Raw genomic sequence first — 22,370 nt, forward strand, 5'->3', positions numbered from 1 at the left:
TATTTTTGATTTCAACCCCTCTAGTTGTAGGTCCATTCAATATCTTGCTTATAGGTATACTGCCCAGCCCACCCCTTCCACTTCCAACCCTTCCTTCAAGAATTGATTGGTGCTCTCCTTAACAGATATTTACATGGCTGACTAGATGAAGGCTTATATTCCTACACCTTCCAAAAGCACAGAGGCTTTCCCTTTTCTTTCCAATATTTAGGTCTTGGCACGAGCAAAGAATGATGGTAGGAAATGCAATGACCACACTCCCTCTAGCTGCAGAGGGAAACTGTAACAGTGATCTCAAAGAAATGTTTGCTGCTGCAGATAAACAGGTATTTTTTAAAGTGGAAGAATTATGAGGGGAAGTAGCCCTAGTACCCATCACCAATGCCTTGACTCCTTTTCAGCCCACACCTATTTTTCAGTGTATTCATACATACCCAATTGTAATATCCAATACAGAAACTGTTTATAGTGTTGAAAGCAACTTCCATTCCTGTCCCTTACTTTGCTCCCATTCACAAGAGGCATTATTTGAATGAGCTAATGCCAGAGATTATAAAAAATCCGATCAATATGCCCCTTAGAACTCTGTAACACACAAAATTATAAGCCAGCCCTCTGGGTTCTATCCCTAGGATGGAAGGCTTTATTGCTCGGCATCCTTAAAAGCAGGGTAGTTATATTTCTATATGCTAACTACACTCCTCACCCACCACCCTGCAGTGCTTCTTGGGTTAATATAAATTATATTTAAACCCATTCTCCCATTTCTTGAAGGAATAGTCTAAGCTGGCATCTAAGGTCCATTAGGCTAGCCTGCAAACTTTCACTCTTGGCTTTGGCTCTGACACTCCAGACAATTATATTCTGAAAACAATATTTGTATCCCCGACACTGGACTGAAAACTACCCTTGGTATTTTCAAGCACATGCAGAGGTAGTCTCAGCTTAACAGAAAGAAACAGACATTCAGATATATCAGGTAATGAAGATTTTACTAAACCAAGTCACACACTGAATAGATTAGTCAAAAGAAAACTATATTGTCATCAGTATAGTCGCTGGGGTTTCCCCATGGTGCTCTTGATGTACAAAGCTCGCACATTTTGCCAGTTTTTCTTCAGCAATGAAACAAGGAAGTTGATGGCCAGATGAATGTTGTAGACTAACTCATCCTCAGTCAGCTTCACATGGCCTACAGCCACAGCCAGACAGAGCACCTGGGAGGAGAGAGCAAAATATTCACTCACTGAGTGGATGGAAGTCAGGATAAAGAAGTGCATGAAACTGACCAGCAAAGTATGAGCTATTCCAGTTTATCATCCCAACCCAATTTTAGCAGCATAAACTCTGGAAAACTGACTAATGCTGCCCATTAGCATCAACCCAAAGGCAGAACGTAACAGCCAGGGTTGGCACTGTTTTTACTAGGGTTTTTTTTTAAAAAAAGATATTTTTATTCCAGTTGCACTACACAGCAATACACAATGGATGACAGAGTTAGGTTTTAGGTCTGAAGTGCAGAATTATTTGCTGAAGGAAGTGATCAAGAAAAAGAAAAAAGATTGGAAAATAGTGGTTCCTCTGTTTAACTCCGGTTGAAGTACTAAAGCTTTCTATTTTTAATTATCTGGATACTTTTGCTAAACTGACCAGATTATTTCCAGTTCCAGCGGCCTCCAGCTAGTTTTGGCTCTGATTTGGCAAGACTGCTAAGCACAAGTTTTGATCACTGGGACCAAAGGCATCAGCCAGGGCACTCTCTCAAGTCAAAACTCTAGCAAGTTTCAACTGAATTGAAAAGATAAATATTTGAAAGAACTGGAGGAAAGGATCCAGGTGACCATTTTTACTTTTGTGGTCATAATATTAGCAAATAACTGTTCTTTTTAATATAGGTCCAAATACATTTCTATGGACATACAAAATTGTACAAAGTTTAATACAAATTGATACATTTATTAAAATGCAGCATACCCATCATACAGCAGTGACTTGTTAGGATCAGGAAGAGGTTCCCCCTAATGGGATATTGAATATTCTCTCTTTTGAATATTCTCTCTTGTGAGCAATATTTTAGTTTGTAAACTTCACCATGAATTTAAGCTTAATGGAACTCACAGTGTATTTCCTTTACCTGTCTGCACTCTTCCTTTCAAGAAAGCTACACAAGTTATCCTACTCAAAGAAGTCAATTCACTAGAAGCAACTAGAACAAAAACATCTCTCTTGGCTTGCTCTCAATTGACCAACCTGCTGCAAGCCAGATTTGTCATTTGTGACCTTACTTAGCAACGGAGTCTTTAAGCAAAACATACCCAACAACTGCTGTGGTTTCAGCACTTCACCCAGTTCTGAGAATCAAAGGTCTGTTATCTGGTCCTCCACCAGTGTTCTAATTTTTTTCATCTATGTGTGGAATGAGTTTTGTTCTGGGCAGCAGTATCAAGGCATTGTGTGCGCAAATGCATTCAGAGTGGGGCCTTCCTGATTCAATGAGCTGAATTGACAATTAACTGAGTGGACATCAACTAGTGAGCACACACGCAGGTCTTAGAGGGAACGCTGCCCCCGCCTTTACCTTTTTCATTTGAAACTTGATGGTGGACTTGACTTCATCAATCTTGGCCACCATATTCTCATTGTGAGTAAGAAGAGAGGGGAATTTGCCAGCTTTGTTCAGTCCCGGTCCCAAGATTCGAGGAATCTGCTTGATCAGGGATTCAGAAGCCAGGAAAGCATCATATTTCTTAGCTGTTAAAAATGAAAAATGAAAAACTGAAACTGCACTCAAAAGCTTGCAAAGCAGGCCTCAAATGTCTCCAAAAGCTACCAATTAGACTTCTTACATGCTCCGAGAATTTTTAAAGGAAATTAAAGTCCAAGATCAACGAATGTTAAAGAAAATCCATGCTCACATATAATGTATATCACTGTCTCAGGACAGTGGTTTGGATTCAATAACCTTCAGGCTATGTACACTTCTAGGTTTAGCTTAAAGACCATGAAGACAAATCCCCATTCCAAAGGGCTGTGTGTGTATGGCAAGTTCTGAACACACTCAAACTTCTGTGCATGCCCATTCTCACTGTCAAGGCAGCTTCAAAATCTGTCTCGGGAATAGTGAGGGACATTGATGGGGGGGGGGGGGGGGAGAAACACACCAGGAAAAGGATGGTGTGTGCTCATGCACACAATCCCTTGTGCATTCCCAAAAAAGGCATTCTAGATGGCAACTCAAATACCACCTACCACCTTCAGCATGTTTCAGAGCAGAGAACAGCTCTTGGTACAAAATGTGCTACATTCTGGAACTATTACATCACTGACTGTTGAAATTCCATTCAGAGGGCATGACAGTTCTTTTAACTAGATGCGAGGAAGATATGAAACTGACAAGAAAAGTTCATGTTTTTAAAAAGGGTTTATCTTTCCTAATGCACAGAGCGAAGAGGATCTGTACTACTGCCCCACATTTAACTACTTGCATAGGGTCATGTTCCAGTTACTCCTAGGCACCAACACCACTAAGTTAATAGTGACAGGAATTCCTCAGGGCTTGAGAAACCCCAGCTCCCAATTTTGCTCACCCAGCTTCTTCACAAGCTTCTTGTTTTTATTGAGCTTTTTCAGAGCCTCTATGTCCATGTGAGGGATGTCGACTGCTTTAGCCTCATCACAATGCTGCTGGTCTCCCAGCACACAGATGGAGAATTTAGGCCGTGGCGCAGACTTGAGCCTAGTAGAGAGGAAGGAGGTCATCACAAATAGGCACTTCACATCCTCCTGAGCAATTCAAAATGTGAAAGAACCATGGCTGAAAAGTCTTACCACAGCCAACTAGCATGTCTTCATCCACCAGTGTCTAATCTGGCTTCTTAAAGTGGTCGGTGGGATCAGCAGAACAGCTTCACCACACCTTCCCTCATGTTTTAAGACCCAGGGTAGGGGTCCGTCCAGCCACACCCACTTTACAGTGGGCAGGATCTGAACTACCCGGGCAATTCAGCATTACACCCAGCTGCCATGTTCTTTAACAGTCAACATGCTGTATGTCAGATGGCCTGAATTCAGAGCCTTGTATCAGGGAGCGGGGTGCAAGCTGAAGGCTGGGTGAGACAAGAACAGTGCCAAACCTGACGGTGCCAGAAAAACGCTTGTCCTTTTGTGGGTCATAGTTTTTCAGACTGATCTGCAACTCCACAGTCTCCAAGAACCTAAGGAAAAAGATTTTTTTTTAAGATTGATTGAAAACTAAAGAGAATCCAGTAACACGCAAACTTAACAGCAGTGCGTTTGAAATAAATTATAACCTCAGAGAGCCACAGCAGGGCTGCCACTGCTCAGCCACTAGCAATTAGGCCAACCATATGTGCACATCTCTCTCAGCCTAACCTACCTCACAGGGTGCTTGTGAAGATAAACATACCTGCGTACACCGCCCTGGGCTCCTTGGAGGAAGAGCGGGATATAAATGTCAAAATAAAGAAATGAAATAAATGTACAAAAACATACTTTTCACAATCTCTTGACAGAAATGGGAAAAGGATGGCTATGGCACTCTGGGTCTTGGACAATTGCTAACCTCTGTATCTCTCTCCCTGCCAAAAGAGGGGAGAGACAAGCACCCCAACCTGTCCCCTAGCTCATGAACATAGTGGGGCACTCAGGGAGCTGCTCGTCTTCACATTCCCTCTCCCCATGAGCATGAGTTGCCTTCTCCTTTCAGCCTTATAGTTGTAATTTTAAGGAAGGAACAGTGAACCCCCAGTGTGCAGTCTCTATAATGTAGCTTAAGTACTTGATAGAGGATCAGGCTGTTATTCTGGCTTTAGCTCGCATGGACAGCCTTGTCTTTTCATGAGAAGCACAGAATAAAGTGGAACAGGGAGCTCCTTACTTGCGTGGTTTTGCCTGACTCCCCTGAAGGACTTCCTTCACTGCTTCATAGAGCGTGTCGCGGGAGACTTTGCTGCTGTAGGAAGACACAACAGCCATGTCAGAGATCAAACTTTTAGCCACTTTTCTCAAAGACACAGGGCAGCCAGCATGCAGGGAGCCCTGAATATCCATACAACTCCTCTTCCATAATATCCAGAAAGACTGATGCTTGGGCTCTGACAAAGTCAAAAGGGGGAGTAGCCACCAAGAGCCCCTCTCTATGTGCCTTTACAATTTTTACTTCAAACATAAGAGAACTTCTCTTGGCTGCTATAAAGGCTGCAAAGGGAGAAAGTTTCCAAAAGTATGTTCTCTCAACCACCAGGTTCAGGCCTCCTCATTTTCCGTATCCCCGTACTGTTTGCCAGTTGTTTGGCATTTTTCTTGGATTTTGTTTGAAACCACAGAAAATTAGTACAAACAAAAAAAAGTTTAAAAACAACCAGGTTCAGCTTAGAAAAGGTTATACTGGTTCCCAGGAGGGATCACTTCTGAAGCAGCAAAAGCTTCCTGGGGAAAAGATGCAGTTTCTGCATAGGACTCCAGTGAAGCACTATTCCCACAGTAGCTGAAAGCAAAATATTCATCCTCAACGAAAAAATCCCACCCAGAAGCAGCCCGATCCTGGTCAGGCTTACTCGGAAATTAGACCCACTGAATTCAAAAGGAACTTGCTTCCCAATATGTGTGCTGCAGACAGCAACCTAACCTCTGCATCTTAGGAAGCAGGATCCACCTTTTAAGCCTCTGAACGGGAGCGGGCTTGGGGACACGTGCTTGAAGCTATCTGAACAATATAACCCAAAGAGGTGCTATGGACACCGAACCAATTCTAGCCATTCCGAATAAGGCTTGCTGGGGTCTAGCGCCCCCACCAAAACTCGCCCTTCCATCTATTTGAGCCGCCAAAATACTCCCTCGTTCTGCCACAATGAGACCTTCTTAACACCGCCCAGGAGGCCCAACAAAGTACCGATGGCGACGGATTACCACCTTAAGGCCCAACGACAGAACAAAAACATACCTCATCTTGCGGCTTCGACAGCAAGAGAAAAGGACCCGCCCCCTCCAATTCCCGCGAGAACTAGAACACGGTATCACGAGCCTGCCTGAGGTTAGTCACGTGATTTCTCAACGGTCGCCATTTTGAAAGAAGGACCGCAAAGCCGTATGGGTAGTGGATTACGAAACGGTGTGGGAGGGGTGAGAGTTTGCTCGTAGTACTCGTAAGTGAGCATTCTGGGATTAGAGTTATACAAAGCTGTTTAATCATTCGGCATTATTAAAGCATGAAGGAGACTATTTTCTGATGTAAGCTTTTGAAAAAGTTAATTAACTCGGATGTGCTTTGCAGTAGGTGGTAGAAATCTTGTTTTTGGTATGCGAAGCACGGTAGGGATTTCCTGGCAGGGTCTCAGGGCGTTTACAGCCCAACAGGTAAAAGTCGAAGGAGTGCAGCTTTCACCTGTTTAATTTCTGCGTATGCTATTCTTAAAGGCTCAGGCGGGGGACACACCTTATAGTTAGCGGTTGTAACAATTTATGTGCATGTAGTTGTCTTGCAACTGCACAAAAGAACTCTTCAGCTGGTAAAACTTGCTCAATGTTCCCACACCCTCCACTTCTGTATAAGGGTGATGCCATAAACTCACCTTATTTTGTAGTGTCATGAATCCACCGATGTCTATAACTGAGCATCTTTGTGGCGAGGGTGCTGAAACTTGAATGTGTGAAGTTCAAGGCACGCCAATGTGTTAGCTGAACAGGTTTATTTATACAATGAGAAAAGGAGCACATCCAAAGTTTTATTGTATGTGAATATACCTTTCCTTACACACTACGTTTTTAAAATGGCTATAATATAATTAATAAATTATATCCTCCACACCATCCCTAAACCCAGCAACACTAACTGCCCAATTTAACTGCCTTTTTTGCCCTAACATTCTATCTTCCCATCATCCCATCTTAGCCTTTTCAGATGTTCCCAGAGGGGGCAGTAGAACCTTACCTAGTTGAAATTGAAGGGTGTTTTATTATTGCTGCATTGTTTGCCGCTTGTTTCCTATCATTCATATATATCTATATCTATATGAATGATATGAAAAATATGCAGTATGTTCTCATGAGAAACCTATACACAGGACAGGAAGCCACAGTCCAGACGGAACATGGTGAAACAGACTGGTTCCAGATTGGCAAAGGAGTAAGACAAGGCTCTATACTTTCTCCTTTTCTATTCAGTTTATATGCTGAACATATACTGGATTGCTGGATTGGAAGAAGATGAGCATGGTTTTAACGTTGGAGGAAGAAACATCAATAACCTGCACTACACTGATGACACCACTCTGATAGCTGAGAATGCGGACCCTTTACTATCAACAGTAAAGGATCCAGCAGTCAAGAAAAATGCCACAGACTAGCACTTGGTAGGGTTGCAATGAAGGCCTTGGAAAGGATATTTAGATGCCGTGACGTGCCTACACCTACAAAGATTAGAATAGTTTGGACAATGGTTTTTCCCATGACACTCTATGGATGTGAAAGCTGGACTTTGAAGAAGCAAGATAGAAAAAGCATTGACGCTTTTGAACTTTGGTGCTGGAGAAGACTTTTGAGGATACCATGGACAGCCAGGAAAACCAACAAATGGATCATAGGACAAATTAATCCAGAATTTTCACTTGTGGCACAAATGACCAGGCTCAAACTATCATACTTTGGACACATTATGCGAAGATCCAGCTCCCTTGAGAAGTCCATAATGCTGGGGAAAGTTGAAGGAAAGAAGAATGGGACAACTTGATTATGACAGCAATGAATGCACCACTGTGAGACCTTAAAGGCCAAGTTGAAGACAGCTCATCCTGGAGAGAATCTATCTATGTGGTTGCTAAGAGTAGACACCAACTTGATGGCACTTAATCAATCAATCAGTCAATCAATCAATGCAGTATGTGTGCTATAGCCCCATGAACTCAGCATTCCATGTCTACCATGAAAAATCTGTATACTGCAGAGGATTCTGAGGTACATTCAAGAGTGTACACGGTTTATGGAGAACACTGGCCATAGGACCAAACTGTTGGCCTCCAAAAACTGAGAATACATATGAAGCTTCCTGACACTGAGTCAGACCATGGATTAATGATAGATGGATTAATCTAGTTCAGTATTGTCTACCCTGATTGGTAGCACCTCTCCAAGCTATCAGAGCATAGCATATGTAGCATAGCACATATCAGAGCATAGCATATGCTCTGAGCTACAGTCCCTCACAAAGGTAAGAGGTTTTGTGTTCTCTAGAAACACATAACACTCTTCTGTGGCTGCAGATCCCTTACATATCCCTAAGGATTCCCCAGGGACATGTTTGGGGCAGCAGAGAGGGAAGTGGAGATTGGCATTAATTGCACCCCGCCACCCATTGAGCAACTGGAAATTCTTGTGCAAGGGAATGGTGATGGTAGGCAAACTGTCCAGTGACTGTTGACTGCCATTATGCGTTTATGTTTCCTTGAGGAATATGTTTCCTTGAGGAATTTCTGAAAAACTTCTGATGGGACACAGTCTGAAAACAACTGCTTTAGTATTACTGAGGGGTGTATGCCTCTGACAAAGGACAGTTTTGCATAAGAACATTTTAGGGAGGGGCAATTCTTGGTTGCTGTGATCAAGGCCATCTCTACAGCTTATCTTCATCACGTGCTCCAGGGGCAGGACTTATGGTAATTAGCTAAAGAAAGACCCAGGCTGAGGAGGATGACCCCACCCAGTTCTTTCAGTCCTGCGAAGCTCCAGGCAGGTTTTCTTTTCACTCCATTCCCTTCAGCGTTTTTCTAAGCCTTATACCTTCCTTTTTCAATTCCTCTGCCTTCTTTGATCTTCTCAGCCTTCTGGTTTTCCACTGCTTCTCTTTCCTTTTCCGCTTGCTATTCAAAAAAACACACACCAAAAAAACACCCCTGTCTATCTCTGCTTCCTCTTCCTCCTCCCCTCTCCCTCCCTGTATGGAGCTGCTAGGAACGAGCCTCATCATCTGCATTCCTGCTGGGAAGCCGTGAGACATCTTTCCAAAGGGCACTAGAGCGCCTGGATTTCCACTTCCCCCAGCGCTCTTGCCGGCAACTGGAGAGTTGTCCGGCTACCGGAGAGTCGTTTGACACTTGGCCATGGTGTGTTTCCCACCTTCGGGCCCTGGAATGCGCAATAAGGCGTCTCTGAAGACCTCCTTGGATCTGGGCGAGATGGCGGAAACCTTCCTCCTCTGGGTTCTACGAAGCAGAGCCATATCGAGGCTCCCTGTGGCCAACCTGCCGCCCATGCAACAGGAGATCAGGGCAATCTCTGAACTGGCCGTGATGGAAGTGGGAACGTCTGCACTGATCCAAGATGGCGGCTGCACTGATAAAACTGCCAAAACCACAGCTACTTCGGAGGAGGCTTCCACAGCACCATCTCTGCAAAACGTGGTGAGCTCTGCCCTTGGGGGTGGTGGTGCGTGCCCTTGCCTTGAGACTTGCATCTACTGGTCTCCCTGTTGCCATGCCTCCAGAATGGCAGGCATGGATTAAGAATGCTATGGTGGACACTGTTGCAACTGCATCCCCCAAAACAAAAAAAGCGGTCCAGAAAGTGCAAACATGACTCCTCCTCTTTGGAGGAATGCTCTGATTCTAGCCCACACTCTCCATAGCCCAAAAAGGCAAAAAAGAAGCACTCCCTTAAGGCTTCGCTTAAAAAATCTAAGACACCATCCACTCATGCAACTAGGGCTCATTCCTCAGACCTCTCTGACCAGGACTCTGGGGACCCAAACCCATTAAAAAAGAAGCCTGCCTTTCCACAAGTATGTGAAATCTCTGGCTTCTGGAGTGGACTGTGACCTGGAGGAGGCTCAGGTAGAATCAGGAGATGAGGTGCAGGTTCTAGCTACCCCTCTGGATAAGGAGGAAGGCGAATGGGGTGAGGGGCCTGATCCCGCTAACGTATCTCAACGTTTATTTGTCCCCGAGGACTTCAATCCATTAATGACTAAAGTACTCACCACTATAGGCCTCTATTCCAAGATACAACTGGACTCAACCCTACCTCTAAGGGTGATATGGTTTTCCCCAGGGCTAAACCTAAAGATATGCTTCTCCCCTTACCAGAATGTTTTACTGAAAGCATTAAGGAAGAATGGGCCTTGCCAGTTTTGCTTTTTTAATGCCAAATTCTGGGTTACGGCCCATTTGATGCACAAGTATACCCCTCAGGTTCTGGCCAGCGAAAATGGCAGCAGCGGCACGCTTTTACTCTCTCCAGCAGGAACCCACAACACTCCTGAAGACTCCTAACACGGACGCGCCTGTTCCTTACTCCCTAGAGACGGGGAAGCATCCCTCAAGGACCAGTCTGACAGGAAAGCTGAAATGGCCTTGAAGCGTGTACACGACAACTCCTCATTTGCTACAAGGGCTTCAGCAGCCTCATCTATGGCAGCCAGAGACAGCCAGCTTTGGCATGATGACCTTCTTAACAACACTCCAACCAATCCTGCCTGCCTTAGACAGCAGCTGGTCAAGCTGCAGAAGGCTCAGGCCTTCGTGGCTGATGCTACACTCGACACGATAAGGTTCTTTTCAAGGGCTTCTGCTGCGTCTATCGTGGGGAGGAGGCATTTATGGCTAAAGAGCTGCCAAGCTGATGCCACCTCCAAGGCCAGCTTGACTGTGGTGCCCTGTGATGGCACAAAGCTCTTCGGGGATGCGGCCTTCAAAGAAGTCCTTGTAGAATCAAAGGATAAACGTAAAACTATGCCCTCTGCACCCCGCAAACAGGACAAACCGGCATTCAGAAAGCCTTTTCAGCCCTTTTGTGCCTTTCACTCCTCCTTCAAGGGCCAAGACAGAGACTTCAGATATCAGCGAGGAGCCTGGAACCGGCAGCGTTTCTCCCCCAGGAACCCCGGAAACAGGCAACCCCCCCCCCTCAGTCCAATCAATCCAAACAACAGTTATGACTCGGGACAGGCAGTTCTGGGGGGCCGCCTCTCGGACTTCTTCCAAGCCTGGGAGCAGTCCACTTCAGACAAATGGGTGCTCAATCTAATAGAGCATGGCTACAGAATAAAACTGAATGGCTCTCCTCCCCCCAGATTCCTTCTGTCCCCACGCTCAAGCTCTACTTCCAAACATTCAAAGCTGGCGCATGCCATTCAGCATCTCATGGACATCGGAGCCATGGAGCTGGTCCCTCAGGGCCAGGTGGGGAGGGGCGTTTATTCTATTCTGTTCACCGTCCCCAAGCTGGACGGATCCACCAGAGCGGTGCTGGACTTGAAATATTTAAACAAGTGGGTGTGTTACAGCAGATTCCGGATGGAATCCCCGAGAGCCATCACAGAGCCCCTACACCACGGAGACTTGCTCACATCTGTGGACCTAAAGGAGGCATACCTCCATATACTGATCTACCACGACAGCAGGTCCCTACTCCAATTCAAGTATGCAGGAGTGGACTATCAATACTCTGCTCTCCCCTTCAGGTTGTCCTCCACCCCAAGAGTATTCACCAAGATCCTGGCTCCCTTGATGGCCTTCTTCCGCCTTCAGGGGATCCGGGCCTTTGCCTGTTTATATGACTTTCTGCTGCAATCTCACTCTGAGGCCTCGGTGGGCTCTGACCTGCAGACCACGCTGCACACCCTCCAACATCACGATTTTATTATCAACGTCAAGAAAAGCCATTTAGTTCCCTCCCACCAACTACGTCATCTGGGAGTTATAATCGACACCCGTCAGGGTTGCCTATATTTATTTATTTATTTAATTTATTTATTTGATGTGTATACCGCCCTTCCAAAATGGCTCAGGGCGGTTTACAATTAAAAACAAACCACTAAAACAATAAAGAGCTAAAACAAAAATTAAAAACAAGTTAACAGTATTTTTCCCGGAAACATATCGGCAGCCAGTGCAATTGTTTCAAAAAAGGTGTAATATGTTCTCTCCGGGTTGCCCCAGAGACCAATCTTGCTGCCTCATTCTGAACTAACGGAAGTTTCCGAACTATGTATAAAGGCAGCCCCACGTAGAGCGCATTGCAATAGTCAAGCTGGGAGGTTACCAGCTGGTGCACCAATGTTTTGAAGTCATCCTCTTCAAGGAATGGGCTCAGCTGTCGAATCAGCCGAAGCTGATAGACTCCTGGCCATGGCCTCCACCTGAGATACCAAGGTGAGGCCTGGGTCCAGGAGTACTCCCAAGCTGTGCACCTGCTCCTTCTGGGGAAGTGTAACCCCATCCAGCACAGGAAGATCTAACTCACCCCTCAGATTCTGAGCCCCCACAATGAGCACCTCCATCTTGCTTGGATTCAGCTTCAATTTGTTCTCCCTCATCCAGCCCATTACTGCCTGTAGGCAGGCATTTAGAGAATGAGTGCCATTTCCTGAAGAAGGAAGGGAGAAGTAGATTTGGGTGTTATCAGCATACTGATAACACCCAGCACCAAATCTCCTAATGACATCACCCAGCGGTTTCATGTAGATATTGGAAAGCATTGGTGACAGAATTCTTCCCTCAGGACAGATTCCACCTTCTAGTCTCAGAAATCCAACAGGAGCTGACTTCACCCACGGTTCCTCTGATGTCTCTCACAAGGATCCTGGGCCTCATGGTCGCCACTCTCGAATCTGTTCCATGGGCACAGTTCCACATCAGGGACCTACAATGGTTCCTCCTGCCCTACCAGCCAGCTATCACACTAAAGCAGCCACTCCTACTGATGCTACTTTCTCAAGTACGACGCTCTCTCCTTTGGTGGCTATTGCCCCTGAACATCCTGAGGGGGAAGTGATTACATGGACTATCCACGTCTTATAGTCACCACCGATGCCAGCACCAGGGGCTGGAGAGCCCACTGTCTGCAGTGCTCAGCCCAAGGGAAATGGTCACCACTGGAACAACGGCATTCCATCAGTTGGCTGTAGCTGGGGGCCATAAGTCCAGCCCTCCTCAGTTTCTGGATGTCCTCATAAAGACGGACAACACGACGGCCAAGGCCCATGTGAACAGACAAGGGTGCACCCGCTCCAAGTCCCTGCACCAGGAGGCAACCCTGCTGCTCACATGGGCGGAGGAGCACCTACCATCCATAACTGCGCATCACGTCAAAGGGGACCTGAATTCCCTGGCAGACTGACTCAGCCGAGAGGACCTGCTACCGGGCAAATGGTTGCTCTATTGACGCGCCTTCAATCAGTTGGCACGCAGGTAGGAGGAACCGGAGGTTGATCTCTTCGTGACTCCTCTCAACGCGAAGCTCCTGAGGTTCATCTCATGGCTTCCATGCCCTAAAGCAGAAGACACAGATGCTCTGTCGGCAAGCTGGTCCTCAGGCATCCTTTACATGTTTTCTTCAATCCTGTTCCTGGCACGTGTCCTCAGGTGCATCAGGACCCTGCGGGCCAAAGTGATCCTGGTGGCTCCACACTGGCCGCGCCACTGCTGGTTTCCCGAGCTGCTACACCTCAGCATTGCAGAACCCTGGCCTTTCCCAGTGGCTCCAGTTCTCCTCTAGCAGGACCAGTGAACCATCCAAATCCCAGCTGGTTTCGGCTAGCCGCATGGAGACTGAGCAGAGGATCCTAGAGAATGAGGGTCTCCCGCACAATATCACCACCACAATTCTAGCTTCATGCAGAGACTCCACTAACAGAGTATATCAGTGCATGTGGAGAGCTTTTCTTCGCTGGTCCGCCTGCCATCGCATTGAAAAGGGAAAAGTGTCTATGACACATGTACTGTAATTTCTCCAGGAGGGCCTGGATAAGGGGCTTAAACCCAACACACTAAAGAGGTGAGCAGTGTCGCTCATTGTCTTGATTTCCAGCCAGTCACGCAGGTCAACACTTCTTCATCCCTGCTCAAGCACTTCCTGCGAGGGGCAACGCTACTTTCACCCCCAACTTCACACCGTTTTCCCTTCTGGGATTTACACACAGTTCTTTGGGCACTCCAACTGGCTCTGTTTGAACTGATCAAATCTATATCTCTAAAGATGCTATCTTTCAAACTGGCCTTCCTGGTGGCTGTCACCTCCGCCAGACAGGTGTCAGAATTATGGGCCCTGTCAGTTCACAAATCTTTCTGCGTATTCGCTGAGGACTCTGTCCACCTGATACCAGACCCCCTTTTCAGGCCTAAAGTACTTTCTCTCCCAAGACATGTTCCTGCCGACTTTCTGTCCACACCCTACACACACGCAGGAAAAGCTCTGGCAAAAACTGGATGTGAGGCGTTGCTTAAAGTCCTACATCAACAGAATGGCATCCTTTCGCAAATCAGACTCAATGTTCATTTCTTACCTCCCTCCCTCTATGGGTGAGGTAGTCAACTCAGCTACGATTGCCAGGTGGATTAGGAAATGCATCGCCACAGCATATGAATCTCAGGAGCTGCGTCCACCAGCCAGGATAATGGCCCATTCTACTCGAGCAGCGGCAGCTTCCGCCCCATTTTCTACTAATGCTCCTCTGCATGAAATATGCAAGGCCGCAATGTGGAAGAACCCATCTACCTTCACCCAGCTCTACAAATTGGACCTTTGCCTCTGCCCAGGCAGCTTTTGGTTGACGTGTCCTTCAGAGCATCCTCCCCCAGGAATAGTCTAAGAGCAGTCCCTCCCGCAAGACGTACAAGCTTTGATATTTTCCGCAGAGATGGCCTTGATCGCAGCAACCAAGAATGGAACATTGGTTACTCACCGTGAAGGCTTCTTCTGGTTGCTGCGGTCAAGGCCACCTTCCCCCACCACCCGTTCTGCTCTGGGCTGCACCTGGGGGAGTCGTTCCTGAAGTTCCATGCTGCATCTTAGATTACAGCCCTCCACCTGCTACTCTTAGCACTGGGAGCTGTACCTACTCCTTATATGTCCTGTATCCTTTCCTCCTGTTCTCTCTTAGGCTCGGGGGGGCCTCACTGTCTCCTTCCGACTTGGCTTGTAAGAACAGGGCAGAGTCATCCTCTTTAGCCCGGGTCTTTCTTTAGCTAATTACCGTAAGTCCTGTCCCTGGAGCACGTGAGGATAACGTGTAGAGATGTCCTTGACCACAGCAACCAGAAGAAGCCTTCACGATGAGTAACCAATGCTCCGTTTTCACCAATCCTGCCTACTGTTCCCCCTCCAAATATATCTGTAAGGATCCCCCAGGAACATATTTGGGGGAGGGGCATTGGGGCAGCAGAGAGGGAAGGGAGGATTGGTGAAAATTGTACCCTGCCACCCATTGAGCAACTGGAACATTCTTGTGCAAGGACAGCCTTAGTGGATGCTCCCCAAAGCTTTTAAATAGCATTTGAAACTAAATAAGTGTAGAAAACAACAAGGATGTGCTGCAGTTTACCAGTTAGCTCTGGAAATCATCACTAAATGTAATGTGCCTATTCTTCAAGATACCAAACATTGAAAACATGCTCTACTGTTTAATTCAGCATGGATATAGATCAAAGAGCAATTCTAATTGGACATGCATAACGAAACCAAATTCTAGATGAAACCAGTCACAACTAGAAGGAGCTTCACCCAACCAAACATGTAGGTTTGGATTTTTAAAAATAGTTTCTTCAGTTCAGATGTCTGAAGCTTTGGGTCAACAATTTTTTTTTTAAAAAGGTCCCATATGTGGAGTTCATTTTGTTTACTTCCTTATTAAGGCAATAAATATTTTAAAGCCCAGTGAGGGCATGCACACGAGCAGTCCTACCCTGCTTGCACAGCCCCACTCAGGTAGAACTGCTCATGTGGAGCACTGGGATTAGTCCTGATCTCAGCATTGCCCAACCGGGTAGCCAGAGTTTTCTTACCTGGGCTTTTACTGAGGTAGTAGGGTCACAGAGCTGGGCAGCTAGAGCAACCAGCAGTGGGGAAATCCCCCAATGCATTGTATTCCTTGCACAGTGCATTGTGGGATTTCTGGAGTCTGGGCTTCGTTTCCCTAGCCACTCGGCCACGCTGCTGGCAGTGCAGCTCGTGTGGGCACACAAGTGGCATGACCAAGGGAAAGGAAAGGATGGTCTGGGGGAAAGTAGGTGCAGTCTGCCTTACTGCCCCCTCCCCAACCATTTCCATCCAGGTTACGAGGTCTTGTGGACAACCTTAATATTTACTACCTAGCTAAGGGAGTAGTTAAGAAAATGAGCTCCCCATTCTAGGTGGACTTCCTATTTTAGGAATTATCCAGCAAGGTTGCAGTTCTAGAACTGTTACTCAATGGGCTCCTGTTGTTGTTGTTGTTTTAAATGCTATTCCACAGAAGGGCAAATTAACCAAATTAATGATAGCACTTTGATGAGGGATGGAACTTACATTTGGTTTGTGTATACTGATTGTTCTTTACAGCACCCCACCTACAGAGGGCCCAGCAAAGGGGATCCATGCAGGAGGAGAAGCAGGTGGAGGCAGGGGAGAACTCTGATCCAGACAGAAAAGGTACAATTACCTCCTGGCTAGACCTCACCTGATTTTTATAGAGAAGATATGAAAGAGTACTTTGAAGCAAGGTTTAGTATTATTGTGTTCCCAATCTCCAGTGCGGCTCCCTCCGTAAGAGGCATTTTCCTTTCTTGCCTCCTCAGCCTAGAACCCATGGGCTTTCTAGATAGGCATGGACATTTGGGTGAGGGAGACTAATGGCTTTCTCTGAAGATAATGCTCCCATTTGTATCCACAGCAACCAGTCTTCTGGCAGTGGTGATATGGAAGAGCTTGTGATATTCACATTTCTCCTTTGTGGGGATGCTGCTCATTGAATAAAGGTTGGAGATGTCCCCTTTGTCTCTACCTCACTGGCTGGAAAAATTTGGGAACTACCATGGATCAGAGTGGGGGTGATGTGAGTGGCAGGACCCCACATCCCTCCATAACATCAGGGAAAGGATGGGGGTCCCAGCTTGCAGCACTCCATGGCTTTTTTGAAGTGAACGATGCTGACCAACATTCCCTCAAAGATGTGAGAATTCTTTTCCAGGGCATCAACAACCCTCCTCCTATCCTCTGTGGTCAGGAAAGGGCAATGTTCTCTTCAGCGTCCTTAGTCATCCACTCCTCAATGCTGCTCCACTCTTCTGCTCTGGCCACCTACTCACCTCTGGAGCCAACGTGGTGTAGTGGTTAGAGCGCTGGATTAGGAGTGGGGAGACCCGAGTTCAAATCCCCATTCAACCATGATACTTGCTGGGTGACTCTGGGTCAGTCACTTCTCTCTCAGCCTAACCTACTTCACAGGGTTGTTGTGAGGAGAAACTTAAGTATGTAGTACACTGCTTTGGGCTCCTTGGACGAAGAGCAGGATATAAAATGTAAAATAATAACAATAATAATCAACTTTGGCACATTGATCTAACCATGCAGTGAGCAGAGTCTCCATCTTCTTCTCTCTTGCTTTGTGCTCATTATGGCTAGGTAGGTGGCTGGCGAGAGCACTGCCTGTGGATTAGCAATTGTGAAATCTGGAAGCCAATCACATGTGGCAGCATTAGCCAGTAAACACACAACCACAAACATGCACACATGCCTGACCTGGTAGCAATGGTGGCAGAGGCTGTCTTGTTGGAGGCCTCTCTCCCTCTTTGGCACTTTGATTGGTGCTATGGCAGTATCACAGGTCTGGGGCCCTGAGACCATGGCTTTTTCAGGGCATCTGATGTTCATAAAAAGGACTAAGGTGTCCTGGGAAAATTGCAATTCCTCGGATACCTGGAATGTTGCTAGAGTAGCATTCCAATAGGTTCCACTTAATTAATCTTTTATATTCGCTCTTAAGTTGTATAAGAACACCGCTTATAGGCTGATTGGGAGTCGTCAATTGGGCTTCTTTTTAAAATTTTTGGCATTCTTCATCAAACCAAGGTTTGTGTATGGAGGAGTGTGTGTCCAGATTGGCCTTAGGAGGATAACAAAGATTATTGCACAGAAGACCGATTATCTGGTGAAAGGCACTTTTTACATCAGTTCCCTTCAAAATTTGTTCCTTCAGGTTCAATAAAATATCAGTATTTAAAAATTCTGCGACCCGCTCCCGCACTACTGGGGACCACCTCACTCTGGCAGGGAGTATCTCTAGGGACTCATCATTAAACTCAGTGAAGGAATATCTTTGGATCTCTGTCTGAGCCCTCAAAGTTAATTCAAGGGGTAAATGATCACTCTCTGGTCTAGGTGCGACTATGAATGTTTCAATCAAACTTAAAAGTTCAACGCTGAGCCACAGATAATCAATAGTTGAAGCCCCTGCAGCTGACCAGAAAGTATACTCCGCCGGATAATCACCCCTAATCGCGCCGTTTATGATATAGAAGTTTTAGGCATACATTGTCTGTAGCATTTTCAAACCGGCTTAGGAGGACACCCCATCCTTAAAGGAATGCTTCATAAATCCTTCAGGAGGGTCTATTATAGGAGGGTAGAGATGGAATTTGGTATATAAGCTGTTATCTTCATGTCCAATCCGGGCATTAAAATCTCCAGCAACTATTAATGGAGCGCCTGGAAATTGCCTACGAAGATCCTCTAGCAGGAGGTCTAAGTCCTCCCATGTTTGATTTATTATTTATTTTTGGCATAGTGGGGAGGGATATACACACTTACCAAAATAAAAATTAAGGATTCAACCTGTATGTTAACAACCAGTGCCAGGTTGCTCTTCGTTGATAACTTTCTGGCTTGGATCGCCAGAGACAGTGAAACAAGGACCACCAGGCTGCCTGATGGCCTGCCCCTCAAGTCCCCCCCCACACCGAGCTGAGTGAGATTCCCTCCAAGATGCTTCAAGTGCATAAACCTGGAAGCCCTCCAGAGTAAATTCCTCAGTCATCCAGGTTTCCTGGCATAGTAAGATATCAAAGTTATTTACATAATTGATGAATGAGGGATCTGACAATTTAGACTTCAATTAGGGATATGCACGGACCGGTTCGGAGGCCATTCTAAAGGCCTCCGGACCGGTCTGGACACGGGGTGGTTCGGTTCGGGAAGATGGGGTGGGGGGTTCCAATAAGGACGGGGGGGGGGCTTTACTTACCCCTCCCAACAACCGCGCCGTATTTCCTAGAGCAATCGGGCGGCAGGATACCTCCCTGCCGCCTGCTTCAATCCCCGCTTGGCTGTGGCTCCTCCTGAAGTATTCAGAATCGGGCGGCAGGATACCTTCCTGCCGCCCCCTTCAAAACACCGCTTGGCTGGCGGCCGCCCCCTTCAAGACCCCTGCCGCCCCCAAGACCCCTGCTGCCCCCTTCTCTCCAGTGCCCCATTGCAAAGGGGCGGCAGGAGAACTCCCTGCCGCCCCTTTGCCTGCTTTTAGTTGCTCGGCAACTGCTACTTTTAGAAATTGGGCGGCAGGAGAACTCCCTGCCACCCCTTTGCCTGCTCAGTTGCAAATGGCGAAGCCATTTGCAGCCGAGCAGGCAAAGGAGCGGCAGGGAGTCCTCCTGCCGCCCCTTTGCAATGGGGCACTGGGGAGAAGGGGGCGGCAGGGGTCCTGGGGGTGGCAGGGGTCTTGAAGGGGGCGGCCGCCAGCCGAGCGGTGTTTTGAAGGGGGCGGCAGAAAGGTATCCTGCCGCCCGATTCTGAATACTTCAGGAGGAGCCACAGCCAAGCGGGGATTGAAGCGGGCGGCAGGGAGGTATCCTGCCGCCTGATTGCTCTAGGAAATACGGTGCGGTTGTTGGGAGGGGTAAGTAAAGCCCCCCCCATCCTTATTGGAACCCCCCACCCCAGTGCCGGACCGCAGCTCCGTGGTTCCGTGCACACCCCTAACTTCAATCCTGCAACATTCCAAATTACAATTCGCAAGGCATTGGTTGCCAGACCACTGAGCTGGAGACTACGGAACATCTGATGCGGAAATGTAGATTTTATACTGAATTAACGGGGAAAGCTTCTCTCCCCTCTATTAATTCATTACAGTTCTAATTGCCCTTCTGATGGGGACAAGGTCCTTTTCCTGCTTACTGCTAAGTCAGAGTACATTTACAGGAGGGTAACAAAAAAAATGTTTATAGCAAGCAAGATTCGGTTTAGAGTGATTGAGGCATGAGATACCGGGCTGCGCATTTCAGATTAACCGGTTTCATTTGAATGAAATTAGTCATGTATATGTTATTTGACGGTATTAATGTTTTATGTATTTTGTTGTTGTTGTTGTTTCTTTTTCTTGTATTTATGCTGGCCTTGGGCCGAAATAAACAAATACAATTCCAATAGGTTCCAGGGAGCGGGGCTGGAATGTCTCCAGTGAGACTTTCTTGCTGCTGCCACCACCACCGCTGCCACTGCTGTTGTTGGGGCTGCCACCACAAGTTAAGTGGGAAGAGAGTGGCAGCGAACTAGAAGAGCTCACAGGTGGACTTGTGAGGCTAATGGGGAGTTTGGGGAAAGTGGCTGGATTCCAACATGCCCTCTAATGTAAATTATCCAGATTGGGCTTGGAATAAAGTTATTTTCTGATGTTTTGGGGGAATGGCTCAGTTTGCATAGCCAAATTCAGAGCTGGATTGTTTGACCACTAGTGAAGAACACCCCTACTTCTGTCTCACGCAGAAACTGACTAGGTTAGAACAAGCATACTTTGTGATTGAGAGCGAGACACTAGTGGCCAAATCGCCCGTTGAGCTTATATTCATCTCCCACTTTCGAACTTCAGTTATTAAGGCAGGTTACAACATGCATTTAAAGCACTATCACCCATAAAAGCAGTATATCCTCAAAAGCGTAACATGTACCACCAGCAGTCAGAAGAGTAACAAACTAGTTGATTAGTCACTTGGGCATCACCAAATGTCTAGGTAAACAACACCATTTGACCTGGTACCTAAAGGCTACAAGGCACCACTTGAATGGCTCTGGAGAGGCCACATCCGTGCAATGGTCTCGCTATCGGAGACCATCCATATGGTCTCTGATAGCGACCCACCTGAAGGTGGAGGAATGCAGACATGGACTTTTAAATAAGAACTTAGCAGCCAGTCAGATTAATATGAGAGTAGGTACTCATTTAGATAGCTGTAATTCTGCCCCCACCCAGCAGGCATAACAATATTATGAGGGGAAGACCCCACATGAACATCAGTTTTTCAGAGGTTAGTCTCTGAACAGAATAAAAACTAGCTTGGTATTTTTTCTGGAGGTTGAAGTCATCCCAGTTCAGGGTTAATTCATCAAGTTTTCCAATATAACATACCCCAACCTTTTGCATAATCCTCTGGACAACAGCTACTTCTGAGTTCCTTGTGCAAATCTCTGCTCATTCAGTGCTGAGCTGTTCCTAAGAGGAGATTGTGAGCGAATCCAATTTAGAAAACACTCTCAAAGAAAACATAGGGAAGGCGGGGAGAAGCAACGTGGGGAAAAAAATGCAACAGAAATGCAAACACAAGACAACTCTGGCTGCATGAGATAGGACTCATTTTCTAGCTAAACAGGAAATTCGAGAAATGTATTATCCTAAAAGTAGTGTCTCACTGCAAGCAATAACCACAATCTAATCTCTAGTCTAGAGCTACTTTGAAGGGTGACGAATTTTTGTTTTTGCCAGAGAAAATGGTCCAAAACCAAAGGAACCCAAAAAAGCATTTTTGTAAGGGATAGCGGAAATAGCAAGTGGGCGGCAGTAAGACTTGTGATTTATTCGTTTCTAATCGAGCTGCTGACATTGAAACAGAATGGAAACCTTATCTAAGAAGAAATCCAGTTTTCTGCATTTATTCTGCTGAGGATGGCTGAATTGAATTTAAGGATGTCTGGTACCCCGTTTTCTCTTTCTTTTTCAGGTGGTGGTTTTCTTGCAATTTATGAGATAGGTGTAATCCAAGGCCTATTGGAACAAGCACCTGAAATCTTGAAATCTGCACAAAAGATATATGGAGCATCGTCTGGATCCATTATTGCAGCAGCTGTGGTGTGTGAACTTAGTCTGGGTAAGCATTTTATAGTTTGAATTATTATTGATATATGTGCTAATTATTTAATAACTAGATAATTGTCTACAAAATTTCATAGTGAGTAAGGGGTATTTGTGTGCAGAAGGAAAAAGGGCCCTTTCTTCATTCCTTTAAAAATAATTAACATTTCAAAAACATACCACATAATACACAATTCATTTTGCCACACTAAATAGAAACACATAGCAACACTCAACAGTTCTTAGCCACATCATCCCCCTTCACTCCTACATAGATCATATTATTTTCCATCTTGTAAATAATAGTTCCATATTAGACTAAATATGTATGATTTACTTGAAAGCAGAGAACTTGAATTGTTATAATTTTCTTGAGTAAATGTTCTATTCCTACGAACCTTTGCCATTTCTTTGTAAACTCTGTTACTGCATTCATCTTTGCATTCCTAAATTTATCCAAAAGGATTAATTTATGCATGCTCATGAT

The 22,370-nt window shown here is 46.1% G+C and overlaps 2 protein-coding genes across 11 annotated transcripts in view; one reads left to right on the forward strand and one right to left on the reverse strand.

The window, feature by feature from the left end:
- Window positions 1–973: 973 nt before the first annotated feature.
- Window positions 974–6,083, reverse strand: LOC128324115 (60S ribosomal protein L10a). Of its 2 annotated transcripts, none has more exons than XM_053248279.1 (6): window positions 5,963–6,083; window positions 4,898–4,972; window positions 4,134–4,214; window positions 3,588–3,736; window positions 2,579–2,751; window positions 974–1,217 (listed from the first exon to the last, which is right to left on the reverse strand). In XM_053248279.1, the coding sequence occupies exons 1-6, from the start codon at window positions 5,965–5,967 to the stop codon at window positions 1,047–1,049; spliced, it is 654 nt and encodes a 217-aa protein (XP_053104254.1). In that variant the 5' UTR covers window positions 5,968–6,083; the 3' UTR covers window positions 974–1,046. The 2 variants fall into 2 exon arrangements, with proteins under 2 accessions (XP_053104254.1, XP_053104255.1); XM_053248280.1 differs by having other exon boundaries at window positions 4,898–4,969; window positions 5,963–6,020.
- Window positions 6,000–22,370, forward strand: part of LOC128324113 (omega-hydroxyceramide transacylase-like) — a 35,814-nt gene continuing 19,443 nt past the window's right edge. For 4 of the 9 annotated variants that reach the window (XM_053248270.1, XM_053248276.1, XM_053248277.1 and 1 more), the window contains exons 1-3: window positions 6,100–6,249; window positions 16,327–16,416; window positions 21,753–21,899. In XM_053248270.1, coding sequence (XP_053104245.1) covers window positions 16,362–16,416; window positions 21,753–21,899 — 202 coding nt within the window. In that variant the 5' untranslated portion in view covers window positions 6,100–6,249; window positions 16,327–16,361. The other 5 variants (XM_053248274.1, XM_053248271.1, XM_053248273.1 and 2 more) reach the window with 5 other exon arrangements.

The sequence above is a fragment of the Hemicordylus capensis genome, chromosome 4 (assembly GCF_027244095.1).
Source record: "Hemicordylus capensis ecotype Gifberg chromosome 4, rHemCap1.1.pri, whole genome shotgun sequence".
NCBI classification, from domain to species: domain Eukaryota; kingdom Metazoa; phylum Chordata; class Lepidosauria; order Squamata; family Cordylidae; genus Hemicordylus; species Hemicordylus capensis.